This window comes from Athene noctua, chromosome 2 (assembly GCF_965140245.1).
Source record: "Athene noctua chromosome 2, bAthNoc1.hap1.1, whole genome shotgun sequence".
Classification (NCBI taxonomy): Eukaryota; Metazoa; Chordata; class Aves; order Strigiformes; family Strigidae; genus Athene; species Athene noctua.
Window position 1 is genome coordinate 149,961,639 of NC_134038.1, and position 18,458 is coordinate 149,980,096.

The 18,458-nt window shown below is 39.4% G+C and overlaps 1 protein-coding gene across 3 annotated transcripts in view; it reads left to right on the forward strand.

Moving 5' to 3' along the window:
- Window positions 1–1,303: 1,303 nt before the first annotated feature.
- The window catches only part of ATP2C1 (ATPase secretory pathway Ca2+ transporting 1), a 65,774-nt gene continuing 48,619 nt past the window's right edge, over window positions 1,304–18,458 (forward strand). Inside the window, exons 1-2 of one of the 3 annotated variants that reach the window (XM_074900635.1) lie at window positions 17,460–17,653; window positions 18,144–18,372. Coding sequence is in view for 1 of the 3 variants with exons in the window: in XM_074900634.1 (XP_074756735.1) it covers window positions 1,400–1,507 (108 nt within the window). In the remaining 2 variants the exon portion in view is untranslated. Of the gene's footprint in view, window positions 1,508–3,956; window positions 4,097–17,459; window positions 17,654–18,143; window positions 18,373–18,458 lie in introns of those variants that run through there. The other 2 variants (XM_074900634.1, XM_074900636.1) reach the window with 2 other exon arrangements.

Here is an 18,458-nt window from a genome sequence, read left to right on the forward strand (position 1 = left end):
GGTTTCCAAGCATAAAATGTCAGAACGGTTGCCTGTGTCAAGCCTCCAGACCTGAAGGGAAGGATATGTGCGAGTAGTGTGGGATGAACTAACGCTGAAAACAAACATGAAAATCTGTCTTGGATCCTTTCCTGGATCCATCAAAAGATTTTTTTCATAGCTGTGAGACCTAGAAGAGATGAGTGGGAGAAGAGTCCTGCAAAGCAGTAATATTCCCCTACCACATGGATCACTTTCCACAAACTGTGCTGACAAGGTAAAGAAATTATTCCTTCTCCCTCACACAGATGTTGACGTGCAGAAAGCCCATAACATTGCTCTGGCTGGTTAGTCTTTGGCAGCTGTATTTAATAGCTTCAGGAAAAAGTCTGTAGTATTAGCCAAACTCTAAATAATTTATTATAGACAGGAATATACCTTAGTAAAGACTTACAAGACTTTGAGTTAATCTCTCATGGCTGTGGAGTTGTAGAGGACTGCGTTGCCTCGCTGTAATAAGAATCCAGCTGCTCTCTGCGGCTTTTCTCCTTAAAAGATCAACAACAACAAAGGGGGCAAAAAAAACCCCAACCCCCAACTTTCATAACTTTAAAACTCAAGAATTTAGAATGATAAATGATGAAAATGTGCTTTGCTGCTTTTTCATCCACTACAAAAGCCAAGCAAACACTTATTACTTGTCTGCTGATCAAAGGTGCAACGTAGAGGACTCACAGAAAGAGAAATATAATGACTTGAAAGGAAATGAGTTAGCAGGTAAGATTCAAGGCAAAGGCTCCAATTGCAAGCTAAGCTTTATCTGAGCTTACATTGTTATGCCCTGTGACTGGTGCCTTGCAGTTCTAGTTTAGGAAGTGGAGAATGAAAGAAAGCATTAATCTGGCTGAAATCCACATAACAGGATTGTGTGCGAAACAAAAGTGAAATCAGACAGTGCAGTCAGTGAAATACAGCTTGAGGAGGAAGGGGGAATATGCTAGAAACAGCAGTTTTCTAACCTCTTTACTGCAGCTGAACAAGCTTTAAGAGGCATTAGGATTTATTCTTTGTAGCGAGAGGCAGGAAAAATCAGGACCTAGTTACTGTTGTTTGATTTTTGCAGAATGTTCTTACCAGAAGTAGGGCTCTCAGAGTATGCTGTCAGGGAAATAATTTGCACTTGGTAGAACTGCCCCTCAGTTCTTCCAGCTCACACTGCCCTTCTAGCACTTTAACACTGGTCATTTGTTGTAGGCTCTGCATTTGATGTTTTGATTTTCACCAGTTGCTCTGCAGGAAAGGATTGTGCAACAGTTGAGGACTGCCAATCTTTGGGAAGAGGCAGAAATCATGAGTTCAGATCTCAAACTCCGGAGAGGGAAGCCTCTTTAACTGTGCAGTAACAGAAATTGCTTAAATTATGGATAATCTACTGCATAAATCTGTCATCTTCTATTTTATAAAGCTTCCTATCCATGCAGTTTGGAAACTTATATCGACAGTGAAAGACAAGAGGATTCAAGAAAAGGTAAAAGCAAATTTAAAAAACCCAAACAACAAGAACTTTCAACTGCAACCCTGTGAGTGACCTACCTATATCTTAAAGGGAGAGGATCAGATGTTTAGTTGTACTGTGTTCTAAATGTCAGTATCTGGGAGTAATGGCTATGTTTAAGTTTGAGAGCTCTGTGACTTTGAGAATACTTGCCCTGAGAACAACTAATTTTTGATTCTGTGGAAATTACTGGACACTTAAAGCAATTGGGGTCTGAGACCGTGAAGCTTTAAGTAGTCATTACCTGTCTGAGGATCTCAAAAATCCATATTTCTCTGCTGTCATGAGCCATTTTCAGCGTTAATTTCAGTTCATCTTGAATCACTCAGCTCTTTCCTAGCTGGTTGAAGAAATTCTTAAACTTCCTTTTACTTTTGATAGTTTTGAATTTGCTTGTTGCACTCCGGGGGATATATTTGAGAAAACAGATTCCTAAATATGTATCTAAAATAAACCAGTCTTCCCTCTCTTAACTATTCCGTTAGCTATAAAAATTATGCTCTGATGTTCTCTGGGCTGCAAGGGCTTTATGTCTAAGAGACATCAATCTGAAATCAGGTGTAGTGACTGAGCAGTACTTGGGCTCTTTGTCATGTAAATCTGTGTTAAATAAAAGGTTGAATTCTTGGCAGTAGGGCTTGTAACTTAATTTCTTAAATGTTTTGGTAGATCATAATTTCTTGACTTAAATGCAACATGAATATCCTTAGGAGAACTCAATAGTTATCTGAAGTTGTTGCTGTTTCACAAGGAAATGGAAGCTATTTAGCAGCAGGGGGAGAAGGGGTAAATCTGGAATGGGACCATCTCTGACTTACTGTTCTTTTTCATCCAATATGTGCTCAGTATTAATCTATGTGATGAGCATTTAGAAGCAGCCTATAACAAGAGCTGAAATTCTGCACTCCTTTGAAACAGTTAAACTTCTTCGCTCTTTGTACACTAAATGATGTTGAATAGCATACTTCTCTAAATGAGGGGTCAGCAGGCAAGGAAAGGCACATTCCTTTGACATGATATATTTTGGAAAAAAAGTACCAGGGCTATAACTGGCGGGGGGTGGGAGGGAAATCTGCTTTTCCTGTTTTGGTTCACAGTAATGTTCACTATTTTCTTTCTTACTCCTAATGTTTTTATAGCGGCTAACAGCTCAAGCACTACATGCTTAAAGAAACATCGTATTCATTCTCCCTGGGTTTGTTTGATGTTGGCAGGGCTGATATACACCAAATATTAATATTTGCTTCTTTGACTCTACAAACACTTATAGGGGTGGGAAGTGCAGTTGAGCTCAGCAGGTTGCCCTGCATGGTTTTGAGAATAAGCTTTTTATTTCTGAGGATCACATTCTTTTATCTAGCGGGGTAAGTCCTTGGGATTGTTTGCTTAATAGTGGCTCAATGTCTTTTAATAAATATTATCAGTAGATGACCAACTACTTTTTCTTCTAGGGTTTTTTGTTGTTCTTTTCTCAATATTCACCCACTACTCATCTGGACAGGTATTAAAGGTCAGGAGGGATGATGGATCCATGCTAACAGTGCTATTGTCACGTTCTGTTCCGACAGTTTTTGTCTGATGCTCATAGTTCTGCTTATACAGTCACAGAGGATATTAGCCAACTAGCCCTGGATATAACTTTGAGTTGGTCAAGGTTTCTCCCAGCAGCTGAACTTCAGAGGATGCACAGATCAGTTAGAACTTGAACATTAATTGGTGAGATTGAATGGTTTAGAGAGCAACCTGTAACTTGGTGCTAAATTAAATCATTCCATATGTGCAAGGATGTGAATATCTTCAGTGCAGTGTACTTCTGGCACTGCTGCTCCAAACTGCTGGACGAAATCCATTTAATCAAAACAAGCATTGATGTGGTTGTTAGCATGTTAGTCCCAAGACACAAAGCTTTATCAATATAAAATGAACTGAATGTGATGCTACTATTCATTCTCTTTATATTGCCTGATATTATGCAGTGAATGTAATGAGGCTTGTTGAAGAACTGCTGTTCACTGTGATGTTCCAGAAAAGATATGCATCCTAGGAGACTTGTTCAATGATCAAACATTTTAAATTAATTACAAAATTAAAATAAGTGTAATGGCTTCAATCTGAGGTTGGCTTTGCATGCTCACTTTAGCGAGTTGCCTTTTACTCTGGAAAAGAGACAGCTAAAAATCCTGTTTACTAGTTGCTTAGAAACTTGACAGAAACTGATCATCGCTAAGAATGTTAGGCTTCAAATGCTTCAGTAAAAATTAAAGCTGTGAAATAGGTCTGTATTGTTCAGAAACGACAGATTCTGGAAATTACCATGGAATCTTATGAAGTCCAAGAGATAAACAGATTATAAAAAGGACGTATGTATAGATAAGAACATCCAGACTTATACTAAGAAGGATAAACTCGCTTGCATCAGGTATACAGTATGGTGTAAGTAGACTATTTCCATACTGACAGTGTATTAAATAATTGTTTCCTTTCTTGGATCACCTTCTGGAATCATTCCTTACCGATTACTGAACATACCAGGCCCAGGAGCATGGACTTCATGGAGTATCGGTATGAGCCAATAATGGAAATATTTATAATTTTAAAGGTTTTTTTTCTCTCCTACTTTTAACTCAGATTTTTGTGCTCTGAAACATTAAAGATTGAAAGCTTATTGACAAGCTATACAGAAATGGTATGAAAATGTGTTTTATAGCTATCTGGTAGAGTTTCTTTGAGAGTAAGTGACATTTTAACAGCATAGTTGAGTTTAGGAGGTAATACTGGCTAAGTAAGCCTTTTATTTAGACCTATATAGCTATTTCTTATGGGAATATGTATTTTTTAAGAGTAATTCTTATCTAATTCTATACATTGAATTTTTCTATGAAAATTATTTTGATTAAGTTAGGTAGAAATGTGAATGTTAAGTTAGAAGGTATGAGGCATTTAATATTAATTCAGCCTGAGTAAGGAAGTGAATGTAAGCGTGTCCCAGGGTGTGGAACTGTTGTTGACAGATGAAGTATAAGTTTTTTCTTTTTAAAAAATGAGCTCCAAATAAAAATGAAAATGAAGGAAGACATGAGGGAAGGTGAAAATCTAATGTACGTTTTGATGTGGTTACTGCTTCTTTTGGGGGCCTGGAAAATCCAAAGCCCTGTAAATTTTAGCCGTGGAAGTGACTGCAAGCAATCCTGAAACAGCAGCTGAATAGCTCCTGGAAATGAATTTTCCTCAGTGACTATGCAATGGGTTTGTGGTTTTAATGACATAGCTGACTAATCCCAGTCAACCCCATTTCTGAGCACATAAATTGGAAAACTTTGTTTGCTCCTGCTGATAAAGCCATAGTATAGCTATAAACTTGACAGTTATTTTCTTGTCAAACATAAAAGGCATATTATTTCAAGGTGTTTAAGAGGCCTCGCTACTTAAATAAAATATAATAGAAAGCATGTATGTGGCTTGTTTAATGGTGTATACGCTGGGAGGGTTATCTCCTTTCCTTGAAGTAATTTTTCAATTCATTTGGCAAAGAAAGAAATAAATTTTGCCTTTGTTGCTAGTTCGAGTGTACCTGAATTAGCATTTGAGGAAATGACTTTTCAGGAGTACTGTAAGGTTACCTCTTTCCAAAACCTGACCATAAAACAGACTTCCTTTGAAAATGCCACTTGGACCCAGATAAAACTTTTTCCTGAAAGAAACCACAGGACGCTCTTTTTCTTTACAACTGGCTTCCAAAGGGCATCTGACCAATGTAAAGGAAAATGGAGGAACCATCATTCTGTGCTGAGAAATGACCAACCTTATTTCTGAATCCTAGTAGTAAATAGCCATAAGATGAACACTAAAATAATTTCTCTAGCTAACAGTTCATGCATAAGAGTGATACCATCAATGAGCTTCTATACATGAGCATTAAGAGATGGGGTTTGATCCTTTAGGGAAACCACCAGATGAGCTATGGGATCCCAGAATTGAGGCAGCACAGAATTTGTACGTTGTGCTTGGCATTGAGAGTGTGTGTGTCTTCAGCAATTAAGACAGCTGCTTTGGCAAAACCCTTTTTAGCCTCTTTGCTGAAGGAAGTGAGCTGTATATATCCCTCTCCTCCAGTAACTGTGTAACTCATGGATAGAAGAGTCTTAAAGATGTGAAACACCCACACACTTAATGAAAATAAGACTGGTAAGAGGGGAGGCGTCCTATTAAAACTGCATTTAAGAGCAGCATTTCATCAAAGAGATCATGCAGAGAACAATCATGCGAACTTCATACACTGGAAAAGCTCCAGTCAGCTTCCTCAGCATCTCTCAGGTATTAAAAAAACCCCTATCACCCCACAGCCTACTCTGGAGAATATATCTGAGAAAATCCTTGACATGGATACCTGGTAGTGGTTGATTCCATGCTTTAGCTTAGTCAGTTAACAAGTCAATCAACCAAAGGATGCCAGACTGCTGGACACCAGGCAGGATATTCCCCTAACAGTCACAGGAGAGCTATTCCCTGTCATGAAAACATATTTGTCTATCTTGAGTCCACAGTTCAGTCACCACTTTCTAAATTAATTTGAGTTGGGTAATAGTACCTATGCTGAGTTGCATTAAACTGTCTTTCCTTCAAATCACTGTCCTAACTGTTACCAGGCAGGATTTGTAAGTTGCTTTAAGTAGGAACAGAGTACAGTTCCTCTTGTGAGAATGTTCTTTTAACAGAGCTTATCAGATGTTTGCTTGTGTAGTGCCTTATTCTTTTGCCTTACCTTTTTGTTTTTCTCAAAAATGGCAACTCTGCCCAGTTTAACAAAGTCTTATCTCAAAGTAACTGAGGAAGACAGTGCTTACAAAGGATCAGTCATTAATCAAGGACAAAAAAGCTTATACACTGTAGGCAAACAGGAAATAAGGTACACCTTTCAAACAGCATTCAACCTTTGGAGTTATTTATCTGTTCTCAGCCAATACTCTGAAATTTTCGTTAGAGGCACTTATAAAAGATTTTAGATAGATGAAATGGAAGTTATAGTCTTTGTGCACAGTTTACAGATGGAAGTTCTCTGTTACACATACAATCAGCCTGGATTACAGAAATAATTTCTCACAGCTTTAAAATCTACATTAGTTGAATCAAAATGGCACTGTTGAATTTTGTAAATGTAGTTGTTATATGCCAACCAACATTAGTATGACTGAATCTGTTGTATGTTTGACACGCAGTTCCTGAAATTACAGGACTACAGCCATTTTAAAGAACACATTTCATATCCTTAAGTGACAATCTAAGACTTTTGCAAGAATCAGCTCTTCCAAGTGGGAAAGATTGCAGACATCTAGTCAGCCTGGAGTTGAGATACTGAGGAAGCAGTTTTCCAGGGATGTGCAGATTCTTCTTTTTTTCCCTAAGTAGATTTTCTTCTTGAGTTGTGATCTTTGATATTGAAGCTTGGATGTTTTGCCCCTTTGGATAAACATCTTTGTTGAATTACCATCTGATGCTTGAAATACAAATTGGGTTTCCACTGCTTTGTGTCAGACATAACTAGTACATTTTTCAAGCATATGCTATGTCTATCTATATACACATATTTTAAGATGAGCAGGTTTTGGTACTGTCATAGGAAAACAGCAACTAATACAAATCACTTGAAGGAAGCACCATGCTAAACAAGGATCCTAATCTTAAGGTGTTGAGCTTCTGCCTTTTTGACACAAGTGAAGAGGAGCCGTGGTCCCTTAGCATCTTGAACTTATCTAGCTGCTTATGGACCTGTGGCGGCTCTTGACTAATGGTTTATACTATTCAGATTCTTATTTTAAGAAGTTGAAAACTTATTCATCCAAATGGTCAATGCTTTTTTATTTTTAGTCTAAATTTATGAGATGGTCTGCTGAAGAATTCTTATATCATTGACATTTGAAATAGTACTATGCTTCCTGAAATATTATTTTTTCATTTAGGCACATTTAGTGACACAGATACCATCTCAATCAGATATGGTCAAGTTCTTCACTTAGGCTTGTATCATGACTGAATGGCTGCTGATGACAACTGTTGCTTGGGGGGAGGGTGAGAAGGAGTTGAGGGGGCTGGCTGCCACCTCTGAAATCTAGTAAAATTAAAAACCTTAACAGAATAGGTTGTGCAGTAGAAAGGTTAAAGAGAGACTAAGCTCGACTTTTACAGCATTGTTTGAATAACTGGCAGAGCAGTGTATGTAAACATCAGTATGTCAGGGATTGAAGGCCAAGAGAAAAGATTTCAAAAGATATATTCTGTTACTGTAGCTTTATTTGTGTACAAATGAAACAAATTCTTTCTAATTAAAAAAATTTATCTGTCCCATCCCACCGTTTTTCCGTTCTTTTAAACTGTGAATAAATCTGCCAGACACAGCTGGATTAGATTTAATTTACGGTACCTTCATGTTAGCATTTCTAATGTCACAGAAAGACAAGAAACCCAGCAAAACTTAGGTAGCATTTAAAGTTCTGAGGCAGTCAAACAAAACAGATGCTTGTGATTCCTGTTTTCTAATTGAATTTCTTCAGCTGTGCCCTGTCCAAGTAGCTTATCACACCATCAGATGTACTAAGCATATGCTATAATTCAGAGGTACTGGGCTTGTGTGCACTCAGTAACACATGTACGTATTCACATTTCTCCTCAGGAAATTAGACAGAAATATAGCAACCCTATATCTTTACCATATTTTAAAATGAATTAGGGCCAAAAATGCTCAAGAGGCGTTAAAAAAGTTTAGTTGAAAATGCTTCCGAATGCTAGAAATCCCAGGACTGTCAATCCAAACAATTACAAAAAAAATGATTTAGCCTTTCAAATTCTGATTTCTTTTCAGAGAAAATTTCATTTGGCCTTTCTATTCAAGTCTTGAGGTTCATGCTTTCAAGATTTTCTATGCAACTAAAAGGATTAGAAACTTTTTTCAGCATAGGCAAACATCTTTGATATAATTGCATAGTTCCAGGAACCAGCATGTAATATTAAAGAATATGATATTAAAGCCCAGGAACTGCAAATGCAATTACACAGCAGTACTATAGGAATCAGGATTTTAGTTGCAGCCTTTCTCTGGTGTTCATGCCATGCCTTTTTCTTTATGGTAATTGCTTTGCGTCCACAGGAAGTTTGTTATAGGCTACTACAGCCTGAACTCAGTCCTTAGGACAAAGCCAGGAACCTGAATTAGGGATAGCAATCTTAATAGTGGTTGCCTTTCATAGTAATGTATGATATTTTCAATGAGGGCTAACATTAAAAAGATGTATTTGCAACCATCCTATATATATATAGGACTCAGAAGTGCTGGTATTGCTGTTAGAAACTTAATCCTGAACAAATTTCTGTTAGTTGCTCCTTCAATTAGTGTTTGAAGAGGCACCGTGTTTGAGCAGGACTAATTTTACATGGAAGGACAGGATGTTATGCCTCAACTATTTTTAAAGGTTGAATGGAATTACTGTCACAAATGACTAGGCTGGTTCAAAATCATGTAAACATTAAAAAAAGAGTTCTGCTTAAAGGTAAGCCCTTGTGAAGCTTGCATACCTGTAATAAACCTGGAACTCATGAGAAAACATTTGCTACAAAGTTCCTGTTGGAATTAGAAGCCGTTGTGTGCAGGGCTGCAGAAATGTATGTCACTTGTTCTTTTCTCTCAAAACGGTTATACTTCTTTAAGTGGCTTAGGACTTGGAGAGAAAATGGTGGTTTTGCTTTTGTCACAAATGTCATAAGAAAATGCTGTTTTATAGGTTTTGACAAATCTAAAATTGGACCTTATTTTTTCTCACTGATTTTCAGTTTCTGTGTTACAGTTCTTCATTCTTTATGCTTTGACCCGAGAAGAAGTATCTTGATTAGACTCTGTAGGATGTGATAGCTTAATTGCTGCAAAGCTTAATTTCTTCAAACCTAGAGCTCTCTTCAGATATTCCAGTGAGACTGTGGCTTAAGATATAACTTTTTATCAACAGGAAAAACTGAAACACTAAGGTCATCTTATTTAAAATCCCTTGTAATCTGTCCCAGGAAGTGAAAAACAGCATCAGACTGTGCGGCTATAAACAACCAAAGATCAACTTTTCAAAAAGGGAAAACAATTTGGAGTGAAAATTGAGAGATATGAAAGACAAATTCTTAAAAACAGCTGGTTTACTGGAATCTATATCTACTGAAGAAAATGCTCTACGAGTCCTGTTCTGCAATTTCAAGAGTAGCAAAATCAAGATTTTTGTTCCCAATGCATGCACACATAAGTAATTTCTAATTAATCCATGTTGCTCCTTCAATGTTGGAGGTTTCAAATGATAGGTTGAGGGTTTTTTTCTTTTCCCCCCTAGATGGATGATTTTTCACAGGTCAATGAATGATGGATCAGAAATATTTACAGCTTGGTATCTTTCTAGTTCAGCATATTAAATAAGCCATAGATATATGGCTGGATAGATATGATTAAATACAACCTAATGGTAGATATAGTAATGATAGATATATAGATTTATGATTAAGTGAATCATAGATACAATAGGAGTAATAGAAATATAAAATGTGAGATATATTTGATGTGATATGATAAATATGGTCTCATAATATCTTAATAAATCTTATTATAATCTTCTGGCCTTGAACATATTATATGAACTATTTAATATATATGAGAAAAATCATGCCTCTGATTAGATATAAACAGATGAGCAGCTTTCAAATAGTACATAGAATCATTAGGGTTATAATTTACTTTAAGCTGAACTTCACAAGATTTTCACTGATCTATCACTACCAGTTTCTGTAGTCTATAAATAGGGTTATATCCTCAGAACTCCTCAATAGATCTGGATTACACTGGAGGCCATTAAAAATGGAACAGGAACTGCTTAATATTTTTACTGAATGAAAAACTTATTTTTTTCCTTCTGAATAGGCAGTTGGCATGCTGAATTTGTACAGAACGTCCCCACTAGCCAGATGGTGGGGAGGAGGGCATACGGCACAAGTTTCAACTCTTTTAAAATTAAATCCCCCTCTGGTACTTCTTGGCTTGTTGCAGATGCACAGAATGCAGCTGACATTAGTCACTGATTTACTGGAAGGGAGAGAGACGGGCACCTGAGGGCCCTTTAAACCCTCCCATTGTGATTGGCTGATGGAATATACCCTCCCAATTCATATGATATGGCCATAGGGTTTGTCCCTCCCTTATCTACTCCTGCCAATTTCAGTTGGGGCTGTGTTCAACCCTTGGTGATACATGGACTTTAGTATGTCATCTCCAATATAAGAGTAAAGCTAAAGATGGTGATGCTGCTGGAAAATATTTTATCACCTATTTCCAAGGCAGACAAGGAGCCTTTTTGTGCTGGCGTGAAATGGATGTTTGTTTTTGAATTCCCTTGTGCTGAGGTTTGATATTCATCAGCAGTGGTATGGAACACTTCTGAGCACTTGCTCCCACTTCCATTTTGTCCTAGCACAGGCTTGTGTAGCTGGGTAGGCAACCAGGTCAGAACAACCTTCTTAAATTTGGGTATTTTTACTAAGTGTACTTCATGAAGTTTCTAAATGTTACATAACCTGTTTGTCCAGTTTTCACAACTCCCCTTGCAACCTTATTGTTGGAGGTTAATTAACAATGCATCTGAATACAGGTTTTGTCTTTCAGTTCACCTCTTGGGGTTAGCTTAAGGTTAGGGGTCTCTTACACTAGAGCAAGTAGCTGCAATAGAAGCATATACTACATTAATTGCTTTTATCAGTAACCTCTACCAGCTTTAAAAATGTGACCTCAGACCACATTTTTTAAGAAATAAGGGAGCAAAAAATCATCTGAATACCTGACTTCCATTTACATACACATAGTAGTAATTCTGAAAATAAAAAGGAAAGTCCAGTGTGAGCTCTCCTGTAAAACAAAAGTTTGTAATGAATTTCTCCCAACCTTAAAACCTACTGCATGCTTTCACTTGATAAAATTTTTGGCTTTGAGTCTGAATAAAATTACACAGCCCAACACATTACACTTAAGTGTTTTATCAAACAAATTATCTTATTCTTGCAAGGAGCTGAAATCTTATAACTATGTAAACATCTGTTTACTAACTGCCAGCTCCTTAGTGAGTATTGCCTTCACCCCGTTTTACCCCCACCAATAGGCTTGAAAAAGAATTTCCAAGTGCTGAGAGACTTGGCAAGATTACTTGTCTGTAATGTACGCAGCATTCCTGAAATTCTTGGCACATTAGCCTTGAACCAATTCAAACTAAAGTACTTCACTACTGCTGGGTTTTTTTAACTGTTTACAGTTTAATTATCGAAATATCTTTATTCTCCACCACAGAAATCTTACTCTAGTGTAACTGAAATATTTTTAAAGTAAATGGGGTGTTCTTCTTTCCCATTTAACGAATTGCAGCAATCCTTTGGCAAGACAAACCTTTACTAGGGAGCAGTTTTCCACCCTCTGCTATACTCAGGCCATAACGTGACTGTAGCTCCAGTGGCTGATGCAGTGCCTTTGTCCTGTAGCAGACATCCTAACAAGGCATGTTGCCTGCCTCCGTGGAGACTTCCAATAGTAACTTGCTTCACAGCATATTCCAGTTATAGAGCACAATCTCCTTGGACATGTCTCTTGGCTGTCTTTTACAAGCAACAGAAAACTAGCTCTTTACTTCAAAAAATGAGTAGGATTGTTTCTGGAAATGTGAAGCCTCAGTAGGTAAGATAGAGACACTTCTGAGACCTTTCAGTTTAGTAGTGAAGCTTTAACTGGAGTAGACAACTTTGAAAACGATCACTGAGGGTGTAACAAAAACAGCTGAAGAGCTGTGTATGCCCTAAATGAAGGGAAACCTCTATGGAAAATATGAAATTAATATTTTTAACAATTTCAGAATAGTGTAGATGAAGGAAGAGAATGGCAGGTGAGCGTGGAATATGTGGGAGAGATGGAAGGTATTGGGAAGGAAAGTATAGAAGAAGAAATACAGGTTTGAGACAACAGTGGATTTCTATGATCAGAAAATTAATGAATTCAGTCTTTCCCTGAAAGATAGATTAAACCAGATCTTCTTGAACGCTCTGGGAGTGTACGTTCCCAACAGTTCAAACTGATTTAAGGTTGGAGCTCCCATAGTCCTGCCACTGCCCCACGGTGCCTTCCCGCACCAGTTCTGGGAGTTCAGCAGTAATGCCTTTTTTGAGGTAGGCTTTCTTCTTGGCTGGATCAGTCGCCTGAGCTGGGTTACGAAGAGATGACAGTGTCTGGGCCAGCACACAGGAAGTGCAGAACTGAGCATCAGCGAAAGGAGAGTCTTAAAATCCTGATTTTACATCAACCTAAACTGCTGTGGTGGTCCATCCCCTCTTTGAACACGGAGTGTTAGTAGGGATTGGATGAGAGGGTTAAATTTAATGCTGTTAAAAATCAGTGAAATCTAATTTAAGACTGCCATAAACCAAAGTTCCTTAATTAGCATAATTGCACAGTGTCAAGAGAGGGCTGAGCTAAGGTAATTTGAAAATGTAGCTTACATCTTACATCTTAACATGCTCAGATTTACAAAATGAAATGAGTACTTGTTTCCTCTGGGAAAACTGTATCATTTTTCTTACTTTAAACTTAGTGAACTGATTTATATATATGTATATAAAACTACACACACACATACATGAAAAAAAAAAAAATAAATTCAAGCTTTAGGTGGAATTACCATGGATTTTCTTCTGGAGAATTCTATTCAGATATGAGGTGACTGCTTCTATCAGCTATCGTTTGAACAGCATGGATGGAAGGGATGTGGGGAGGAAATATGCAGTGCAGGCTTTACAAATGACACACGCCATTTAAATTGTGCAAATGCGAAGCTCCAGTACTAACCCTCCCTCGTCCTGACTCCAGTCATAAAAGTACTCTGTAGAGGACTATAAAAGCACTGGTGAGTTTTTGACATCAAGATGAAAGACAACAAATAATGAGATTAAATCAAATGAAAGTCCATCTTACCAGAAAGTAATTTTTATTTCCAGAAAAGCTAATTTGTGCTCAGTGTATTGAGAGTGGTTTGAATTATACCTAATGCAAAGTAAGCAAATAGTTGAGAGCCTGCTTTGACAGAAGAATCACATATTAACCTTTTCTGCCCCAAACCGAAGCGCTATAGAAAGCTTTGTCCATTTAAAAATACTGCCAATGTTATGATTCAGAAAAATGTTTCTTTTATTATAATGTATAAATACACTCTCATGAGATGAACAAAATTCAGAGTAGATTTCATTAGCATTACTGAACACTGACAGAGATTAAACAAGTGCATCTTTAAAAGGATCCATTTAAAGGATCTGAAAGTTCACTTCAGAGAAACAAGTATTTCAAGTGCTGTTACAGTCTGAAAAGTGACATCAACAAAATTCCGTATAATAGATCTCCAATCTGTGAACGATGCAGTTATAGATATCTTCATCTTTAAAATACATTTTGCTACTTCTGGTAGCGCTGTAGCACAAGGGAGTAGTTGAGATGAAGTTGAATTGATTGTGATCCTAAACTAACTTCACTAAAGAAATCAAACCAAACTTGTCTAAAGAAACCAAACCAAGACTAAACCAAACTTGAAGTTAAGCTTGCATATAAACATGCTGCAGGTTAAGGCCTATCTGTTTAATGCCATTAGACTTATTTCTTCCTTCTTTCCTTCCAACTCGTTGATGGTACTATCTGGAACATCACATATTTATTACCTTTTAATTTTTCCAAGCCTTCCAGAGGCCCTTAATTCTTTTGAAGAAGTAGAAAGGCAACTAAAAGCAACTTTACATTCATACAGAAGCTAACTGTGCCTTTTTTACAGCTGGCTATTAAAAAAAAAAAAAACACAAAACCAACAGATAAACAAACCCCAAATGAACAGACCATTTTATCATATCACTAGTTTTCAACCCTGAAGGCCTAGGGGAGCACTGAAAGTTGCAGTGTCTACTTATGCTCCCCATACCTGTTCCACCCTCTTGGCTGTGCCAGAATAAAATCACTTCTGATTTAGAGAAGTCTGTATTTACTGATTTTCTGGGTTATTCCAGACATGAATCGATTCCCACATAAATTTAGGTGTTGGTCAGTTGGAGGTTGTGGTTCTGAGATAATCTAGTGGCTCCCTGCTGCTGACAGCCACTTGCAGAAGGCAAGGTTTGACCTGGGCATCAACAGGATGTAAATCGTGAGACTTCTGTGGGGAAAAGGGTGGGGAGGGGATGGGATGGTTGTGGTGGGGTGACAGGATGACACAAACTCTTTTTTGAATGCCAGGGGCTTGGGGGCTGCTTAAGGTGGCATTGAATGCTTATGAAACTCTGCTCTCCTAAATGCAAACCAGCAGGTTCACTTGTTTTTAGGAAGTATTTTCAGGTCTGTGAACTAGAGCAAACTGGTGATCTAACAACCACTAGGGTGTTCAGTCTTTTTCTCCCCAAAACCTATCAGCATTGCATATCCTTTCAAATACTATTTTTAAAAGAGATTCTAACTGTGAAGTTTAGGGATTGTTTGGCCTTTCATATTTGAATTTTTGTATATTCTTCTAATTTGTGTATGTATTTTCATTGGAATTATTATTGTGGCTAGACATGTTTGCTTGGATATTCAGAGAAATAGTTTATTGTAAGATTTTTTTTTTACAAGATTAAAAAATGTAAAACAAATATTATTGTAATTTGTGAGTACAACTGCTTACTACTATAAGCAAAGCCGTTTTTTAATTTCAGACTTTATCCCCACAATTGTATTCTAATAAGGTTGCTTTGGTTTGCCAAATAATGCTCTTGCTACATACTTTTATGAGGCTTCCTGAAGATATTAAGGCTGTCCTAATACTCTTGTGTATCAAGCTTACATTGAGGTCAGGATTTTTTTTCAGAAACAATATTAGAGCAGCAGATGAAGACAAAATACTTTGACCATTGTTTATTAAACAGCCACTGTTTGTAGGTGTAGAATATGGTAGAAAGAGTAATATAATTTTCAAGGATGGATATAGTCCTGGTGTAATGCAGAAGAGGTGCTTTCCAGCTGCCTGGCAGCATCACAGGCACGTATGATTGGCAGATGTACACAAATGTGAAAGAGATTAACCCCAGAGATGAACCTTTATTAGTTCTTGCTATACAGTAGGGTTTGCTTTTGATTTTCTTCTAAGACACATGAACACAGGATGTTTCTTAGTAGGCAGCCTTTGTCACACATACTTAGATCTCAATAGCTCCAGTTGTGAACAAGCTCAATAATGTTCAAGAAATCCCTCCCAATCTTGTCCCCAAAACTTTTGATGGAACAGTGTAAAGAAGTCCAAATATGCTGTGGATGTTAACCGTATCAGGATCTATAGGCTTTGTTTTTCTTCTTAATGAAAATATTTACATAACTTTTTCATATTAAATGGTAATACCTAATATTGCAAGCAAGAGCTACCTGTTTTAACAAAGTAACAAAATATTTTTCCTAATGAGTTACTGTGTTGAAATCGAGGCAGCATAACTAGTGTCACAAGTAGTTCATGGTTCTTTGCTACAAACAAGTTAACAGAAGTAGCTTGGAGAAGAGTCATAGCTACAATGACAGTGCTACCTACTTGTAGTGGGGATGCTTTGTGGAGTAACCACGGAGATATTCAAGTAACATGGCAACTATATGGGACAGGTCAGAAATTATGCACTAGGTATTCTCAAACAATTAATTTGCTTGCTGTCATCTTATTTTCCTGAATGCAAATATCTAGGGCATGTACTTTAAATCAGTGCTTGTAACTCTTCCCTACCTCTCAAAATATATTGACGAATTTATATTATTTTAGCCCTCAAATTTATCTTCAAGAGCTTCAAAAGAAGCAAGTATGCTCTTTAACTTCACCTTGCTTAGCTGAGGGATTCCAGAGGCGCGCTATTACTGGTTGAGAGATTTAATTAAAATGTTTAAAATTTAGTTCTGTTAAATGCTGCTTATGAACTGACAAAGACAGATTTTAGTTTCTTCTGCTGCTTAAGAAAAACAAAGCCCAGGTGACAGGTCATTAATCATGAGATGTCAATGCAATTGGACCATGTCGTTATGCTCCTTTAGTAACAGGGTGTAAAGCCTGCAATTAGCATGTCCCTCCATAGATTTTGATCTTGAAAGTCAAAAGGCATTTTGTTCTTAACTAGTGCTGCACATCATACTTTTACATATAAAATGTATTGTCTCAGTGGAGATTGCTTTTATTTAAAAACTTCCCCAGCCTTGGAGCTCAGCACTGGAACTGTAGTTTCAAGTAATAGTCCTTCAGCGTCCAGGTAAATGTAATTGAATCAGTAAAGCACTTTTTTTTTTTTTTTTCTTTTTCCACAGGACTTAACTAGCGATAAGGGTTGGTTATATGATCGGTAGCTAAAACCAGGTTTTAAAAGTAGTCACGTGTAGTGTGTAAGATTTTGTATTGAGTCTTTTTTTTTTTGGCTAACGTGAGAGAACATGGTAATTTGTCTGGTGATTCAAAAGTAAGCGGGCTGTACTCTCTCTCTAAAACCAGCGGCTACCCCATGCGAGTGACGCCCATTTCCATACAAGCTCGGCTTCGGAGACGCACGGCACGGAGGGGCCCAAGGCCGCCTCCGAGGCGTGTGGGTGAGCGTTTCGGGATCGTTTCTCCCCCGGCAGCGCAGGGCCGGGCCGCCAGGGCCGGGTTTGGCTCCCTGTGTGCCGGGGCCGAGGGCCGCTCCCGCGGCTGCCGGCCGAGGGGCCGGGAACGGCCGCCCTCGCGCGCCGCCCCCCGCGCCCGCCCGCGCGCGCGCGGAGGAGAGCCCCGCCCGCCCTTCCGCCGCCGCGCCCCGCCCCGTCCGCTGCCTCTGCCCTCCCTCCTTCCCTCCTTCCCTCCTTCCCTCCCTCCCCGCCGCCCGCGGAAGTGAGCGGAGCGGGGATGCGGCCGCGCCGCCGCCGCTGCCCCGAGCCACGGCGGTGAGAGGCGCGGCCAGGCGGCACGGACGAGGCGGCGGCGAGGGAGCTGCCGCTCGCGCCCCTCTGCCCCCCCAGCCCGGCCTAGCCCGCTCCCCCCCCCCGGCGGCCTGCGCCACAGGGTGAGCGGGCGGGGCCGGGGCGCCCGAGGGAGCCGCGGGGCGGGGGTCGCCGCGGGCAGCGCCGGGGCCGCCGAGCTGTAGGGACCCGCCGCTTTCCTTGCCGCTCCCCTTCCGCCCGGCGCTGAGGAGACGGGGTGCGGAGGGGGGAGGGTTACTTGGGGTGAGGGTTTATTTTTAGGTGCGGGGCGTTCATTCCGCGCGGAGCCCCTCCCCGGGCGGGACGAGGCTGTCGGAGGCGCCTCCGGCGAGGGGGAAGCGGCGGCGCTGCGCTGTGTTGCTGTAGCTGCTGGGCAACTAATCCCGATCTGTGGTGGCCTCTGACAGCTCTGCGGGCTCCCGGTGTGCGTGTGCCTGCTCCGCGCTGGCGTGGCTGGGAAGGCGGTGGAGACCTGTAGGGTTCGGCTGTGGTTTTTTTGTTTGGTTGGTTTTCTTGTTGGTTGGTTTTTTATCATCGTTTTTTTTCCTCCTTTAGCCCTGGTTTCTCTTGCAGATGTTGCTGAAGGTGGGGGCAAAGGGAGCAGTGTGATTGCCTGGGATCTTGGGGCATCTCTCTCTTCACCTTTCAGCTCCTGCTCCAGTGCTGCTGTTGCTAAAGACTTTTGTAACTATCGACTCAAGTACAATTTCGATGGAAAATGAAGGTAAAGGTCTCATCAGAGTCACTGACTTCATTGGAGCTAAGAGGATTTTTGCATGCAATTTGGTGACAACTCCTACTGGTGCGTGTGTATGTTTTGCCGTTCCAGGGGTTTGCAGGGTTGCCCTCGTGTGTTAATCTCGTGGTAGGAATTTTGATCTGTGTTTT